Genomic DNA, 17,389 nt, shown 5'->3' on the forward strand with positions numbered 1-17,389 from the left:
AATTTTAGTTTACCTTTGTGGAAAAGTGTTTGTGTTGTTCTGTCCTCCCCCCCGTCCCCCTCCAGTAGAAAATAGAATGAACTCCTATTAAATAGGAAGTTTTCTTCCGACCTTTAGAGATTGTAAAAAAAGGTATACACATGCCCTGCTGGCAACCTGGAAGATGGCAGTTTTCTGAAGATTTAAACATTTGAGCAAACAAACAGCTTTTCAGCTGTATCACTTAAGCTTAAAGGTAATCCATCCACCCATCTCTTACTGCTACTATTGGTTCAAAAACCAAAAAGTTACACTGACTTTTGTCGTAGCAAATGCAGTACTTAGAATCCAGTCCAACTTTCAGTTCTGTTTCCAACACTGATTCCTTTGATATTTCCAGTTCTGTTTCTAGCTCTAGTTAATACAGTTGACTTTGGGCAAGTCAGTCTCTCTGCATCAGTTTGATCTGTTTGTAAAATGGTTTACTAATACCTACCTCATGGGGAGTTGAGAAGTAATGTTTGTAAAGCTCTTAGAAAATTTTAAGGAAAAGTGCTATAAAAGTGCAGCGTATTATTCTGTCCTTGTTTATTGCACGTGAAATCAGCACTGTAGTAAGGGAACATGTATTTTTTTCAGTTCTAGACCTTTTAGGTCAGAGTACCTAAAAGGATAGGACCGCAGGGTGGTGCTGGGAATCTGTGATAAAATGTCTCGTGGATTATGAGACCATTGCTTTAGATAAAAGTTCATTAATGAACACTATAAAATGCCTCCACCCTACAGTCATTGCTCACCACTTAATCAGTAACTATCATTTTTGTGTCTGCTTGGTACAAAGAACTAGTACAGAAGGAGTAGCAATTACAAAAGTTCAAATTAGATGTTTTAACTGAGATTTTGCTTTTTATCTAGTTTTCCCTCTGTATTGACTCAATGAGGGTCAAATAACTCAGCCAACAACACAGTGCATCTACTTAGCACAGAGTAGAACTCAGGACTCACTTGGCTCGGATAAACTCTTGCTCTGACTTCTAGATCATGACTACTTGAAACCTTTGGTTGCAACCCAAAAGTGTATCCCAAAGAGGTATTTGCTGGGTCGTGCCCCACAGGTTAGGAGTGGGGAAGAGAAGACAAATCCTCCTAGACAGTAGGGACCATTAGAAGCGGAGAGGAGTGACTTGCTCACTCCCTCACTCTTTGTCTCTGGTCAGCCCCTGTCCCATCCCAATTCCACAGCAGCTCCAAGGCAGCACCAGCTCAAGAGATGAGTTCAGAATGGGAGGGAGAAGCATCCTCACCCCTAGCTCCTGAATCCAGTGTCACCATCACTCCCTTGCTCCAAACGGCACTCTCATTTTTACATATTTTTGATTACTATCAAAATGAAATTTAACAATTCTTAATAAAGTATATGATAATGAAGAGACTTAACTGACAAATGTATGGATGCATTTTTTAGATATTTCATTGGTTTTGGACCAACTTGATATTGATTAACATAGTGGGTCCTGGGGAGATATATTTGGTCACGGACCAAAGAAGGTTAAAAACGTCTGCACTAGATCACATGACTTAATGGTGCTACAAGCACCTGTGGTGATCGGAGTAGTTTGGAAGTGCTAGCAGGCACATGAAAGGTGAAGGTGGTGGTTGTCTTGGTACTAGCAAAAAATCTAAATATTTTCAGGCTTAGGAATATATTGGGTCAAAAATAAAAGCCTTGTGCAGCTACTTGCCCATTAGGGTTTGGTCTGGGGAAACATTTCAGCAAGTAACTTTTTGTGCCTGTATGTTAACAGTGACCTTTCTCCTTTTCTAGGTGTTAAAATAATCACTCAACAGGTGCAGCCCAGTAAAATCCTACCCAAACCAGTTACAGCAACTTTGCCCAGCAGTAGCAATTCACCTATTATGGTGGTTAGCAGTAATGGGACTATCATGACAACTAAACTGGTCACTACTCCCACTGGTAAGTTACTGTTCTTAGAAGGGAAGGGAGGGTAAACCCAGCAATACTGTTAATAAATCCTGTTTAGCAGGGTTAAATAGCATTTTGTTCATTGTTTATTTAAAAAAAAAAAAAGGGTATAACAGCAAATTTGTAAACCTTTTGATAGTCACATACTAGGTTAGGACATTTATCCTTGTCATACACTAAAATGCTGTATTATAAAATGCTGTATTGTCAAGTTTACCATTGGGTGGTCTCTTATTTCTCTTGTACTCTCTTTGGCTTGACACACATAAGTCTAATCATTCCTTTCCCACTGGTTGAGAGAGAAATGTCACTGAAACCGATGATGATGATACTTTGCACTTCTGTAGCACCTTGTATTAGAGGATGTTAAACAAATGAATTAAGCCTCTCAACATCCCTTGAAGGTAGGTAAATATCATTATTCCTGTCTTATGGATGGGGGATTTGAGAGACAGCTGAGTTTCTCAGGGTCTCACAGTAAGTGCATAGAGGAGCCAGGAATAGAACCCAGATCCCTCAACTCTGTTCTGTGTATTCACCAGTAGATACACTTCCTTTCTATATCAGTAATGTTACAGACTGATGTATTAGGGTAGTGTTGAATGTATGAAGAAGATTTAGAGGCAAGGCTGAATTTCTTTAAAGTTTGGTCAAAATTCATTTCTTTCCTAAGTACGCCACACATGTTGGGGTAGGTGGTATAAATCTGTGCTTAACTCAATTTTTAGTCCAACTTTTCAGTTCACCTTTAAATTCTTTACCCAGATAAAACATTATCCTGATATATTTTAAACAAGTGAATATAACTTTTTGGAAGGTTTTTTTCATGTTTAATTGGTAAATCTTGACTAGGCCATTTGCTTTCTCTCTTCAGACCAGTTTTGAATATTAGGTTTCCCAATTAAATCTAGCTGTTTTGTATAATAATTTTTAGCAACAAAGCTCTGCAATGCTTAGTCTACAGTATGTGTAGAAGTACAACTGGAGTAGAAAGTTACCCTTCCTTAACTAATACCTGTTAAACGTAGTGGTTGAGAGGACTGAGCATGGGACTGGTAGTCAGGAATTGAGTTCATATTCTACCTCTCCCAGTGACTCACTCTGTGACTTTGGGCAAGTTCCTTAACCTCTGTGGGCCCTGTATTGCTCCCATTGAAGTTAATAGGAGAAAGAAAACAAACACCAGGTTTATGTATCTTTTGGGTATTGAGAAGATTAGCTTGAATTCATAAATACTTCTAAAATGTATAGTTGTATTTATTATTGTAGCTATTGTATTCTAAAGAGTGATGGTATAACTTTCGCAAACCGAAATTTAGGCTGGATGTCGATTCTGTTAAGCCATTTCTATTGGTTTATGTGCTCTCTCCCCACTCTTCTGAAAGAGGAAGAGATCGCTTCTAGCAAATTCCATCCAGTAAATCACACTTTGGCAGGTAATAAAATAAAGGACAAATATTGAGGGAGAATCTAAACACCTTGTGAACAACAGAGCCATGAACATAAAGGACATCAGTTTATGAAGAACAAATCCATTACAAACTAGAATAGTTTTAACTTGAAACATGATAGACAAAACATTTGACAGTGCTTTATGAAATCTTTAATTTAATTTAAATTGGCATATATCTGCACGTGATGCAGACTGAAAACTAGCTGGAGGATCTTAAAGGGTAATGATAAATAGTATCCAGTCAAAGGCTGTATGGGGATATGGTTGCTCTCTATGAATACATCAGAGGGGTAATGGCAGGGAGGGAGAAGAGCTGTTGAATCTAAAGGACAACGCTGGCCCAAGAAAAATGGGTATAAACTGGCCATGAATAAATTTAGACTGGAAATTAGAAGATGATTTCTGATCATCAGAAGAGTGAGGTTCTGGAACAGTCTCCCAATAGGAGTAGTGGGGGCAAACCACCTAACTGGTTTTAAAATGGAGCATGATAAATTTATGAATAGGATTGTATGATGAGTGTGCCTGTGATAGCAATGGACTGGACTTGACCCAGGTGATGTCCTTTCTTCTCCTCTGTTCCTATGTTCAATTTCTTATAGTGGAACTAAATACTTCTCTTTGATCTAAACCTTCTTTCACAATTTGCAATACTCATGGTGTTTCATATTTTAATTGCAAGCCTGTTTTTATTGTTTTACTTTGAAATAGGGACACAAGCAACATATACTCGTCCAACGGTAAGCCCCTCTATTGGGGCTCGGATGGCTGGAACTCCAGGCGCTGCCACTTATGTGAAAACCACCAGTGGCAGCATCATTACGGTAGTGCCGAAATCGCTGGCTACACTGGGAGGCAAGATTATAAGCAGTAATATTGTTTCTGGTAGGTGTATTGATATAAAGTCTTATCTGAGATACAAAACTTCTAGAGACATGCAAATACTTTAGGCCTCACGTTTGATTTATCTCTGTGGGTACAAAGACAAATCATTTTGTTGCATGTTTGAAAAATATTTTTTGCATTTAGGACCAATTATTGGAAAAGGGTTATTCTCCTTTATACATATCAGAAATGGCTGATTGATGAGAGGAACAGTTAGAACAGGTTAGAATTGAGAGAAACGCTACTTTCACCATCTTAGAATTATTTCCCTTTCTCAAAATTGGTACAAATTAAATGAATTTTTAAATCTGGAATGTGTTATGAGGTAGTTGCCAGGCATCAATGATGGGTTGAAGTTGATGACCAGGATTCTTTGTTGGCACGCATGTCAGCAGCTAGGTATGATGTCTTTACAGATAGTTGGAACTATTTTTAGGGAAAAACAGAAGTGGTAGTTATCTGAGCAGAAAAGTAATTATTGAAATGGGCAAATTGATACCTTGTATGGTGACTTGTATGGTCTGTTAGCCATTGTGAGGAGCTGTTCAGAAAGGGTCATTGTAAATAAACAAGAAGCCACTAAAGGCAAGTTATTATACAGTAGGAGGGAAGAACAACAAAAAGTTCATCAGTAGAAAAATGTCTTCTGAACTCTGGGCTTCAAAAGGAAAGAGGTTTGTTGTTGTTTTTTAAATAATGCTGTGAAAGAAACCACAAGTTTGTCTTATAATTCCAGTAACAGAATTCTGTATTCCCATACATTAGCCATAGTAAAAACCTGGCCTCCCTTTGTGGAAAAGAGAGATAATAGTGTTAATGTGTTCTCAGCATATGAACAGCTTTCTACTGAATGGGAAACCTCCCTTTTATAAGATGTAAAATCTAAGATTTTTCTCTTGCAAAATCTGCTACAGATAGAATTGCTTGATCTACCATTTTCAATCTTTATTTCTATTTGAAGTAATTTATTTGGTAGACAACTTTCTTTTAGCACAGGGATGCCCAAAATTTGCAACACTGAGAGACAGAGCTAATGCGCATATTTACAGAATATGTCAAAGATAAATGCACACAACCATAATATCTGTGCCTGTACCTTTCGTGATAGCTGTTCAGAAATTGTCCTTTGGTTTGTATCAACCATGAAAACTGTTCAGCTCTGTGCTCCCCACACAAGATCTACAGTTGTTGTGCACCCTACGGGCCACACGTTAAATGTCGTCTCTTTAGCAGTTTAACTTTTTTCAGTTGCATTTAAACTTGCCGTGATGGTAGGATTATCTTTAGGGCTTCTGTTTTTCAGAGTTTATCCATTTCATTTTTCAGGGTTTATGTTTAGCAATTTTCAAGTTTTATGTAGCTTTCCAAAAATCAGAGGGGTTTCAGGACTCTCTTTGTACACATTGTAATGAATCTCTTTATAATGTCCCTTAGTGTTCTTTAACATAGTAGCACTATATTAAAGCACATTAAGGAACCTTTAGTGCACACCAGCAGGGCCTACCTGGACCACATAATGTGCAACATATTAGCATGTTTTAGAAGTCACATCCCTTGTCCTATTACTGCTCTGTACAAACAAGCCCTTATATACAAGTAACCATTTCTGGTGTTTTTCCAGTGTTTATTGGATAAACACTGTTTTCATTTTTTTTTTTTTTTTTTTGGGTATCTGGGGTGTTTTATTGGTGTTTACTGATTAAAACTGAAAATCAGAAGCCCTAATTATTTTCCTTATGTTGCACCCAAAGCGTGTTTATAAAGATTCTAGAGTTGCATGAAATATATACATAAAAATAACGGAGCATCATCACTTTTAACCCAGGCCTCTCTTCTTCCCACTTGCTTTAAGGAACTACAACCAAAATTACTACAATCCCAATGACTTCCAAGCCCAATGTGATTGTTGTGCAAAAGACTACTGGAAAAGGAACAACTATTCAAGGACTTCCAGGCAAAAATGTTGTTACAACATTGTTAAATGCCGGGGTAAGCAAGAGTTTTAAGTCTAGAATCCATAGACCAAGTAAGAGTGTGTGTTGCCTTCTGCCTTTCTCTGTTTGTTATAAACCTAGTTTCATATAGTGGTCCTGGCTAGCAAACTCTAATTAGCTGTCTAGCAGATGTAGCTTGGGCCTAGGTCAGGGATGATTGAGGGGCTAGTATGCTCTTTGGGACTAGAGCAATTAACAAAAGTGGGGGTTCAATAGGGACTGTTAAAGTTGGGTTAAAGCCTCATATCTTCTCCTTCTTTGTGTTCTCTGTCCAGCTGTCTCTGGGTTACAGAGGCTGTCCGGTCCAAAAAGGGTGGAGTCATACAAAATGACTGGATTCTTGTACCAGTTCTTTTAATATGAGAATGGGATTGTCTGATCCAATGTGTGAAGGGAGGGTCCTTTTTCAAATATTCTGCACATTTAACATAGTTTGTAAAATTTGATATCCATCTGTATATCTGTTAATTATGTATGCCCTTAACTTCTAAGCTTTTCAGGGCAATTCTGAATTAAGATAAAAAGCTGAACACTCAGATTTTCACTAAACTGAAATCCTACAATATTTTGGAAACACCAGAATGTGATGTTCCAAAACAAAATATGCTCCCCAGCATGGCCTGCAGCAGAGCTAGGGACCCTGGAAGCCCAGGCAGCTGCTGAATGAAATTGACAGGATTCTTGACAGTTTTACTGCTTCCAACCACTAAATGGCAGCAGTGAAACTGAGGAGACTTTTGTTGTCAAGTTAACAAGAGTTTCGTCTGCTTGGGGTCCTTTGGAAGTTCACTCAAATAGAACCATTCCCGTGAAAAGGTTCAATTTTGACAAATCAGCATTTTCTGATTTAAAAAAAAAAAACATTTTGTTGGAAAATTCCTGACTAGCTGTACTGGATACCCCAGTGATAGGCATAATAATGTAAGACAGATTAAAGGAACAAACTGTCAAAAAATTGTAAACTCCAGATTTAGGTTTGGTAAAATTCTTTATAAAAAACAATGTTAAAAAAGATTTGGTATTTTTTTAACTTTCTTTTAAAGCATGTTTGCAAATGAGTTGCAAAGGATTCTATTTTCTGTTCTGTGAATTCTTTGAAGCAGAGATTATCTTGATAGCTGTCTTATATAGCATCTGTATGTGCTTAACCAATTAAAAGTGAACATTTGCTTGCACTGCTGAAAGCCACCTTTTCCCTTCACCGCACCTGAAAGAAAACCACACGAGAATTAGAAATAAAACTGGCCAAACTAGTTTCATTGTGGAAACCAAAATAAATTCATAACAGCACAAATTGTAAAAGGTAAATAAAATAGTAAAATATTTCCAGTTTTAATAATCTAAGATGTTGCTACTGACAAAGAGCAACTCTTAAAAGTTTTGAGTATACCTTTAAACATCTCATACAATTCTACTTTCCCAGAGAAGAGTTTTTTTTTCTTAACGCCACATAAACTCTTACTAGTCTTTATTTTTGTGCTTGGTTTTTGAATTTACTTCCTATTAAATGCACCTACTCCTTGAAACCAACCTGATGATGAAAGAAATTGGTTGGCATGTTACAGAGCAGCCACTGTGCTGCCTCTTATGTGAATTTTACCTATGTTTAGATAGGAGGGTGTTATATATCACTGAAGAAATTGCATTGCAAGTTAACATGTACATTTTGTCTTTACTTCAGGGGGAGAAAACTATTCAAGCAGTGCCAGCAGGAGCAAAACCTGCCATCATCACTGCAACCAGACCCATCACAAAAATGATCGTCACGCAGCCGAAAGGAATAGGATCTACTGTCCAGCCAGCCACCAAAATCATCCCAACCAAAATTGTTTATGGGCAGCAAGGGAAAACACAGGTACAGCAAGGACTCCTTCTGTCTTGTGAAAAATACTTAGATTTCTATAAAAAGAGAAACAAGCCTTCATGGTGTTGGCAGTCCTTTGCACTTCAAAGCCTTTGGTGTGGGGTGAAATTGATCTGGTTATAGTAATGTGTATCTTATGCACTTCATGAAGTAGGTCTCTCCCTGGAGCCTAACATAGATTGGCAGTTTGGTGCTCCATTAGCACACTAGATGGGTATTTAAGCACATTACTTTCCAGGGGAAGAAGCCTAACTCACCTTTGAGGCCAGAGCCTGTATTTGTAAAGCTCAAGCAGAATATTTTAAGATTGAATCATTCCGGAAGATTTATACAGTTGAGCAAACATTCTGTGCAACAAAGGTCCCAAAAATCAGATAAGGCATGAAGCTATAATGAGGAGGAGAGAGGATTACAGGTATGGAAGGGAAGGTTATTCCATATGAGGAGAGATTGAAAGGACTGAGATACAGTTATATGGTAGAAATATATAGAGAAGGCCAGTCAAGCACTATTCAGTCTTCTGTTTTATGATAGAAGACATGCATGATGAAATTAAAAGGCAACACATTTTAAACATTAAAGGAAATACTTGTTAAGCAATGTATGACTAGCTTGTGGAATTCACTGCTTCAGAGTAGTAAGGCAAATCATATATGGCTAAAAATGGCACGTGCAAAAACACATTTTGTGTGGAATAAAAATCACCTCATTCTTCAGGGCTGCTCATATTCCTGAAGGGAATCTACTGCTTTGAACTGTAGCCTAAAGAAAATAGGTAGCCAGGTTTGAGTCCATGAAAGATGGGAGGAATCGCTCCATAATCTGTCAACCTGAGGGACTGGGAAGAAGCAGGGTGAATCCTGCCCTATGGAGTGACTTTGAAACATCTGGCATCAACAGGATATCAGAGTAGTTAAGACTCTGTCTGTTCTGATATGGTGGTAATTATCTTCCTTTTGTCTGCCAGAACCTGTTCAAAATAATCTGATATGATGATTAGATGTAGGAACTTAAGTACTGTGAAGATAGGTGCCATAAAATTGTTTGTTACCTTTTTTATGATGATTATGTCTGAATTTACTGCTCATAAAATTGATGGTTTAATAGCAGTGGCTTGAGCCAAGTACAAAGTAGGCAAGGTCCTTGCAAACGTCAATTCTTCTAATGAACCTTCGTCCTGACTCCTGCTATTCAGGTCCTTATGCCATTGAGTACAGATTGACAACTGTAGTACACAGGCGTGTAATATGGTCACTAGGCTTCTCAACTTGAAGTGTATACTCTAAAGTTTATGCCTAAAATTAGACTGTAGAGTTAAAAGACTAGTATGTTAGCCCTCTGCACCCTGTGTTATTGAATCTATCCTAATTCTGGGCACTCTATACGTCTAAACAGAGTTCAAGTTTAATCTTGTATCAATAAATGAAAGAAAGTTATATTCATATACAGGCTTTCAGAATTTATCTGAATTGGTCAGAACTAGAAAAACCAGTTGTATGTCTAAATAAATTAGTGCCCAATCCCATAAATCACTTGTGTTAAGCACATGCTTAAGTACTTTACTGGATTAGTTCCTTATAGCATAATGATCAGTAGCTTGTGACCTTAATAATAGACCTTAAATTAGATGATCTATATAGTTCTTAGTATTCACAGATGCTAAGTGGTTGTGTAGGAATTTGCCATGCTCCTGTATGGACAGGAACATACAACCTCTATATAATCCTCTTTTGTATATGCTGTCTTGATTACATATCAGGAGACAGTGCACTCAAGAAACTCTGATAGGTGTTTGGTCCTTTCTTGAGTGCTCTTACTGTAAATAGAGAAATTGTTTTTTCTCTTAGGTTCTCATAAAACCAAAGCCTGTGACATTTCAAGCTACGGTTGTGAGTGAGCAGACAAGGCAGCTGGTAACTGAAACATTGCAGCAGGCATCCAGGGTGGCAGAGGCAGGAAACTCCTCTCTCCCAGAAGTGAAAGAAGAACCACAGAGCTACACTGATAGCAGCTCCTCTTCTACAGAGTCCTCCCAGAGCTCCCAGGGTAAATATAATCACTTTGTTTGCTAAGTAATAAGCTTTGATTCCCTCTCCCAAAGACGTAAGCTAGTTTTTTATAACCTGTTGTATCTCTTTATTATGTTTTAAATGCACGGTCATCTGGTCTGGTTAGGTGACTGGAGATCAGGATTTCTGAAAATTGCTTCCAAATACTGACTTTTTGTGAGTCCTGTAACCCCATGTCTCAGTTCCACATCTGAAAAATGAGGATATTACTACTTGCAGGGGTGATGGGGATTAACTTCTGAAAGCACTTTGAGATTTGAGATTGATGACATATTCTAGAGAAGTATGTAGTATTAATCAGAAATGTTTTACTTTTCACCTCAAAATCATCAGTTCTCTAAATATCAAATTTACTTTTTTTTAAAAAAAATCATATGGTTCAGGTCTTCCTTTGATCCCCAGCTAACCTGGGTAGTGACATCCATTGTAACATTAGGAGATTTGTGAACTCATTAAGAGACTGGATACACAAGTATTTTTAAGCATGTTCTTTAGATAAAAACAGAATGGTCAGTTTATATCTGCAAACACCTTTTATCTTTTTCACATACATAGCCCTCCTCTTCCATTCATCCCTTCAACTTTTTAAAAGTTGTTGTTCTTCGAGTAGTGTCCCTGTGGATGTTCCACTTCAGGTGCGCCTGTGCCTCAGATTGGAGATTTTTGGTGGTAGTTCCCATTGGGCCCGCCCATGCGCCTCACCCGTGTTTGTGCTCCACACCAAGGCTAGAAGAAGCTGCACAGGCAAACTGCCCCTCAGTTCCTTCTCAACCGCAATCAACATGAGATGGCATTTACCTGTGTTTGTTCTCTCTAGTATTCAGCAATTAGCTAGTTAGTTAGCATATAGTCTGTGACCTTTTAGTGTTTTTAGTTGTTGAAACAGGTGTTCCCCTTTTCCTTTCACTGAAAAAAAGAAAAACAACCATCTTTCCCCCCCCAAATTATTCATAGATACAGTTAGATGTTAAGATTTTTCCCCTTTATAGGGGGTCAGGTTTTTTTTGTTTGCTCAGGAATGCTGCGCTCCTAGGAATTCAAAAGGTGCCTATCCTGCCATGAGGCTACTCTAATCAGTGTCTGGCATTCCCAGTGCCTCCACTGTCTGGGTGGTGCTCATGTCCCCAGTAAGTGCAAGATCTGCACTTCCTTCAGGGGTAGAGCCCAAAAAAATTGGGAAATCAACTTTAAACTCCTGATAATGGAACCAGCTTTATGACCAGCTTCGGATCCAGGGGATGGAGGAACCTGTGAACATAGACCTCCTGGTGTACCACTAGTGCAGCATCCACATCAAGATCTTGGTCAGTGGAGATGAGTCTCAATATCTGCCTCTAAGCAGAAGGAGGCAAGGAGTAAATCTCCAAGAAAATCTGTCACCAACACACAAGATGACTACAGAGATCTTAGGTCCCAAGGGGAGTTCCTTGTGGTGATGCCAGTACCACAAAGGTGAAGAGGAGTCAATCATCTAAGCCAAAGTCGGTACTGAGTTCCTAGAATGGCAGAGATGCAGTTGAAAAAATGCTAAGCACATCCCCGAATAACATTAGAAAGTAAGTGGTACCAAAGACTGCTCATATACCTTCTTTTTACAGATTGAGCCTATTCAATCCCATGCCAAGCACTTGGTACCAACTGCATCAGTACTGAAGCCATCCTCCACAGGTTCTCACTCGACCCAGTCTATGATGCCTGCAAAAATTTAGGTAACCTGAAGACCTGTTAACATCTTTGGAGCCAGAGTCTCCTCTGTTTATCAGCCTCAAGACTCTCTCGGTCACAGACCCCTCTATCTCCTAGAGTGCCATATGCACCCTTGCCTAATTCGCAGGCAGAACAACTATTCCCCTCCCACCCTTTTCCCTTGGAGCATGTGGAAGAGCACTCCTCAGACTCTCAAATATTGATCCAGGGTTCCCCTGGGATTCTAGGTCACATCACTCTCCCTCCTACACTGACATATTTCAGGAGGATAGATCTCAAATGATAAACCCATGGCGGGAACACAGATGAATGCCTCTACCTATGCCATTGGCCCCTCTCAGTGGCCTTGCTGGGGCATGTAGGCATTCTGTTGTCAACAGTTTTCAATTAAGTCTCCATACTGCTGGAGGGAGCAGAGAAGGGCCCACTCGTCCTCTATCACCACCTATGCCAAAGGAGGAGACCTTTGAGGAGCAAGAAACAAGGGTGGATAAAGAGGTGACACCTCTTACTAATATTGCCTCCTCATCACCTAATGAAACTGTGATGCCTCCGCCACCTTCTATGGCCAATGACTTCAAGCAGTTTCAAGAACTGATGAACCAAATTACTGACCTGTTACACACTCCCTCAGAGGAGGTTCAGGAGTCCCACTATAAACTCCTAGATATTTTACACACCTCCACATCTATGAAGATTGGAAGCTCTTCTGGAGCCTGCTAAGACTGTTTGGCAAACCCCAGCTACTGCACCACCTACCTGCAGAAGGATGGATAATAAGTATTCTGTCCCTGCCAGAGAGTCAGAGCTTCTATTTTCTCACTCATCTAAAAATTCCCTGGTAGTGAAGGCCATTAATGAGTGTGGCAGACAGCATAGCTCAAAGTCCACCCCATACAGTAAGGACCACAAGAGGCTCAGTCTTTTTAGTCGCAAATCTCACTCTTCAGCTACACTTCAGTTCAGAATAGCGAACCATCAGGCACTCATGGCCAAATACGACTGTTTGAATTGCAACAGATCTAATTCCTTTATTGAACACCTGTCAAAGGAACTGACCAATTTAATGCGATTATACAAAGACATTGCTCCAGGCCTCGTTGGATGCTGCAGATACAGCAGCACAATCTGTATCCACTGCAGTGGTCATGAGAAGAAAGTCTTGGCTGCAGCTGTCAGGCTTTCCAAGAGAAGTTCAGAGCACTGTCAGAGGCCTCCCTTTTGTTAGTCGCAAGCTCTTTGCAGACTCGATGGATACATCTCTTTGAACTTTAAAGGACATGAGAGCCACACTGCAATCTGTAAGGCTTTATACTCCTGTAAATAGGAGATCATTAGGTTTCAGATGGTACAGAGAGCACTCCTAGCCTTATATTCAGCTTACCATAGACCATCCTGCCATAGCCTCTATCAGAGCCACTATCCAAGAGGCCAAGATACTTTAAAAAGAAACCTCCTTCAGCTACATCTGCATCTTCTCAGCCATCTGCGCCCTCCAAGCAACAGTTTTGATGGATCTACTGAGAGACTCAACCATCCAATCAACAAGGTTTTACAGCTGCAACATTCTCCCTCCTTTTAGATGCCACCTCTCCCATTTTCAAGCTGCATGGGAGAATACAACATTGGACAAACGCATTTTGGAAGGCATAACATCTGGTTACACTATCCATTTCAAATCTATCATTCCTACCCATTCCTCCTCCCAGTCTCTTTTCAGGGACATTTCTCATGATCAATTACTGGTGCAAGAGGTTGCCTCACTTCTGTGTTTAGGAGCACTAGAACCAGTTCCTGTACAGCATGGGGGAGGGAGATTCTATTCAAAGTACTTCCTGATCCCCAAAAAGAATGGAGAGTGGAGACCAGTTTTAGATTTCAAGTTTATAAACAGATATGTAAAACAGTAGGGATTTAGGATGGTGACTCTTCCAGCAATAATTGGCTTGTTAGAATTAGGAGATTGGTTCATGACAATCAGCCTGCAAGACTCATATTTTCATGTTGCTATTTACCCTGAACAAAAAAAAGTTTCTTTGTTTTCTATTCAACAGTGAGCAGTGCAAATACAGGGTGCTCCCTTTCAGCCTATCTTCTGCCCCAAGAGTATTATCAAAGATTCTGAAATTAGTTGCCGCCCACCTATGTCATTTGGGTGTAATAGTTTTCCAGTGTCTGGATGATTGGTTGATCGGGGCAGATTATACCATGAAGTGTTAATGGCAGTGAAGATGATGTGTTCTCTGTTTCACATCCTGGGCCTTCAAATCAATCTCGAAATCCATTTTGACTCTATCTAGACATCATAGGGGCTTCGCTGGATGCACTGACAGGCAGAGCATACCTTCTCAGAAGATTTCTAACATTAATGAATCTCAAGGATTTGGTGCAGTTCTCAAGTAACAATAGGAGATTGTCTTCAACTACTGGGACACATGTCAGCTTGCGTCTTTGTAGAGCAACATGCCAGGTTACATCTCGGAGGCCTATAGGGATGGCTTTGAATGGTTTACAAATCAAGAAAGCACAGCCTAGGGAGATTACAGTCTGTTTCCCAATGGGTTCTACAGTCTCGCAACTGGTGGAAGGACTGACCAAAATCTGTGTAGGTGTGACATTCTTTCAGAATCGCCCTCCTGTAGGGATAACATAAGACACTTCAGTTTTGGGTTGGGGGCACATCTGAAACCTTACAAGGTTCAGGGCAAATGGTTACTACCAGAGTAGCTTCTTTATATCAATGGTTTGGAATTGGGACCAGTCAAAAATGTTTGCCTACACTATTTTACCTCTAAACAGATAAAAGTCAGTAAAGATGATGACAGACAACATGGCATGAATTTATTATTTCAATCCCCAGGGAGGAGCAGAGCACCTTCACCATCTCTCTGTGCTCTCAGAGCAATAAAACTCTGAAATTGGTGCACAGCCAAACCGATTGTCATCTCAGCTTCATACCTGCCAGGTATTAGAACACCAGATGACCTCAGCAGCAATTTTTCTAAATTATGAGTGGGAACGTAACTCTTGAGTCCTCCTCAAGGTGGTATTAACTTGACAGTTCCTGGAGGTCAATCTGTTTGCCACGGCAGCCAATGCAAAATCCATCAAGTATTGGTTCAGAGGTGGTCTTGATCCCCAATCCCTGGAAGATGCTTTTCTCATCTCATATGCATATCCACCAACACCATTACTATTGAAAGTTCTCAACAACATCAGGCCAAAGTCATATTCACTGCACCAACGTGGTCAAGACAAGTTTGGTATCCTTATCTAATCACTCATCTCTTGCCCTCCGGGGCATCTACGGATCACTCCTCACCTACTGACTCAGGATGCTGGTCTGGCACTCCCTCCCCAACATGCAGATTCTGGGTCTCCAAGCGTGCTTCCTCAATGGCTCTCAGGAATAGAGGGATCCTGGTCATCAAAGGTACACCTTTTTAGAAAAGAACCTGCAGGAATACTTACCTCCAGAAATGGATGAGATATTGTTTTTGGTGTAACAGTTATCAGATTTCACTCTTTTCCCAGGGGTACTGGATTACCTGTTGGAATTGAAAATGTTGGGTCTTTCTCTGAACTCCATTAGGATACCCTTAATGGCAATAACAGCTTTTCACACACCCATAAAGGGATTTTTGCTCTTTGCTCACCCAGCCAGAGGTTTGTCGAATCTCTCCTCACAAATAAGAGATCCTGTGTCTAGCTGGGACCTAAGCCTAGTCCTTAATTGCTTTTTAAAAGCATCCTTTTGAGCCACTGGCTATGTGTTCTTTGTTAAACTTATCAGTGAAGACAGCCTTTCTGGTAGCTATCACTTCTGCCTGAAGGGTTGGAGAATTGGGAGTTTTAATGGCAGATCCTTTCTATTTATGGTATTCACCAGAGAGAGATTCTCACTATGGGCCTATCGAAGATTCTTAACTAAGGTCATGTTTTTGTCCCAAAGCCACATTGGACTAATGAAGAAGCCGTATTCCATACCCTAGATGAGAGGAGGACATTAGCTTTTTACCTAGATAGGATCAAACCTTCTAGAAGATTTCCTAGACTATTTGTATCCATCGCAGACAGAAACAAGGGTTTGGTAATTTCAAAACAGGATAGATATCAAAGTGGATCTCTGAATGTATTAAGATCAGTTATGACCCAACTCATGTTCAGCCCCTTGTGAGACTGATAGTGCTCCTGTGAAATATACTATCTGCATCTATAGCCTAATTTAAGGATGTACCAACTGTATATATCTGTAGAGCGGCAACTTAGTCCTCTGTTCATACTTCTGATCACTATGCCTTGGTGCCTGCTGCAAGATCAGATGCTATAGGCAATGAAGTTCTCTCTCCTGTATTGGACTCTACTCTGAACCTCTTGCCTCCTTAGCGGATGCTCCCCAGGAGTCACCTGAGGTCAGGAATCCACAGGGACACTACTCAAAAAAGGAGAGGTTACTCACGTTTTTGCAGTAACTGGAGCTCTTTGAGATGTGTCCCCCTGTGGGTGCTCCACTATCTGCCCTCCTCCACCTCTGCTTCAGAATCTCCTTTGGGGGACTTTGGTGGAAAAGGAATTGAGAGTGATTCGCCATATGGCCTCAGCACAGGGCACTAGGATGTGTGGGGCACACACACAGGCCAAACAGGCACTGCTCCAAAAATCTCCAATCAAAGGCGCAGGACGCATTGGCACCCGAAGTGAAGCACCCACAGGGGGACACATCTCCAAGAACTCCAGTTACTGCACAAGGTGAGTAACTTCTGCTTGCACATTGATAGTGTTTTTTGGGAACTCCTGGTTTTCAAGGAACTTAATGTGATCAAATTTAAAGAAATTAAGGCTTTTTTGTTCAATATTTGAATATTGACTAACTTGAATATCTGAACAGCTGAAATTTTCCAAAAAAAGTCAGCTTGAGGCAGACACTAAGAAAAACTTCAGTTTGAATAGTTAAAGTTTGGCAAGGTTTTATAAGCAACTGAAAATAATATTTTATAATGGAAAGTATTAGGCAACCTTAACAATAGGTGTTGCTACCAGCACCGCCTGTAATGAACACTGAATAAAAATGTTGTAGTTGGTTGATTCGATTTGTCCTCATTTTTCTGGGTAACAGATTCCCAGCCTGTCGTTCATGTGATTGCATCTAGAAGTCAGGATTGGTCAGAACATGAAATTGCTGTGGACACCAGCCCCACAATAATTTATCAAGATGTATCCAATGAATCGCAATCAGCTACTTCTACAATAAAAGCACTGCTGGAACTTCAGCAGACAACAGGTATGTGGGTGTTTGGGATCACTTTGAATCATGTTAATCAATTGCATTGTTAAAATAACTATATTTTACATTTTTGTAGATGAAAATTCTGTATTTTTGCTCCTGCAAGTGTTCAGCTTGGAAGTACGGTATATCTTGATTATGTCCCACTTCCTTGGGACGGTTTGATCCTC

General features: G+C 40.0%; 1 protein-coding gene across 7 annotated transcripts in view; it reads left to right on the forward strand.

The window, feature by feature from the left end:
* The window catches only part of EMSY (EMSY transcriptional repressor, BRCA2 interacting), a 58,037-nt gene that overhangs the window by 28,785 nt on the left and 11,863 nt on the right, over window positions 1-17,389 (forward strand). For 4 of the 7 annotated variants that reach the window (XM_073335092.1, XM_073335095.1, XM_073335109.1 and 1 more), the window contains 7 exons: window positions 1,805-1,954; window positions 3,283-3,399; window positions 4,128-4,301; window positions 6,154-6,290; window positions 7,977-8,150; window positions 10,007-10,205; window positions 17,052-17,216. In XM_073335092.1, the coding sequence (XP_073191193.1) occupies window positions 1,805-1,954; window positions 3,283-3,399; window positions 4,128-4,301; window positions 6,154-6,290; window positions 7,977-8,150; window positions 10,007-10,205; window positions 17,052-17,216 (1,116 nt within the window). The remainder of the gene's footprint in view (window positions 1-1,804; window positions 1,955-3,282; window positions 3,400-4,127; window positions 4,302-6,153; window positions 6,291-7,976; window positions 8,151-10,006; window positions 10,206-17,051; window positions 17,217-17,389) is intronic. The other 3 variants (XM_073335102.1, XM_073335111.1, XM_073335116.1) reach the window with 1 other exon arrangement.

Source organism: Lepidochelys kempii, chromosome 1 (assembly GCF_965140265.1).
Source record: "Lepidochelys kempii isolate rLepKem1 chromosome 1, rLepKem1.hap2, whole genome shotgun sequence".
Classification (NCBI taxonomy): Eukaryota; Metazoa; Chordata; order Testudines; family Cheloniidae; genus Lepidochelys; species Lepidochelys kempii.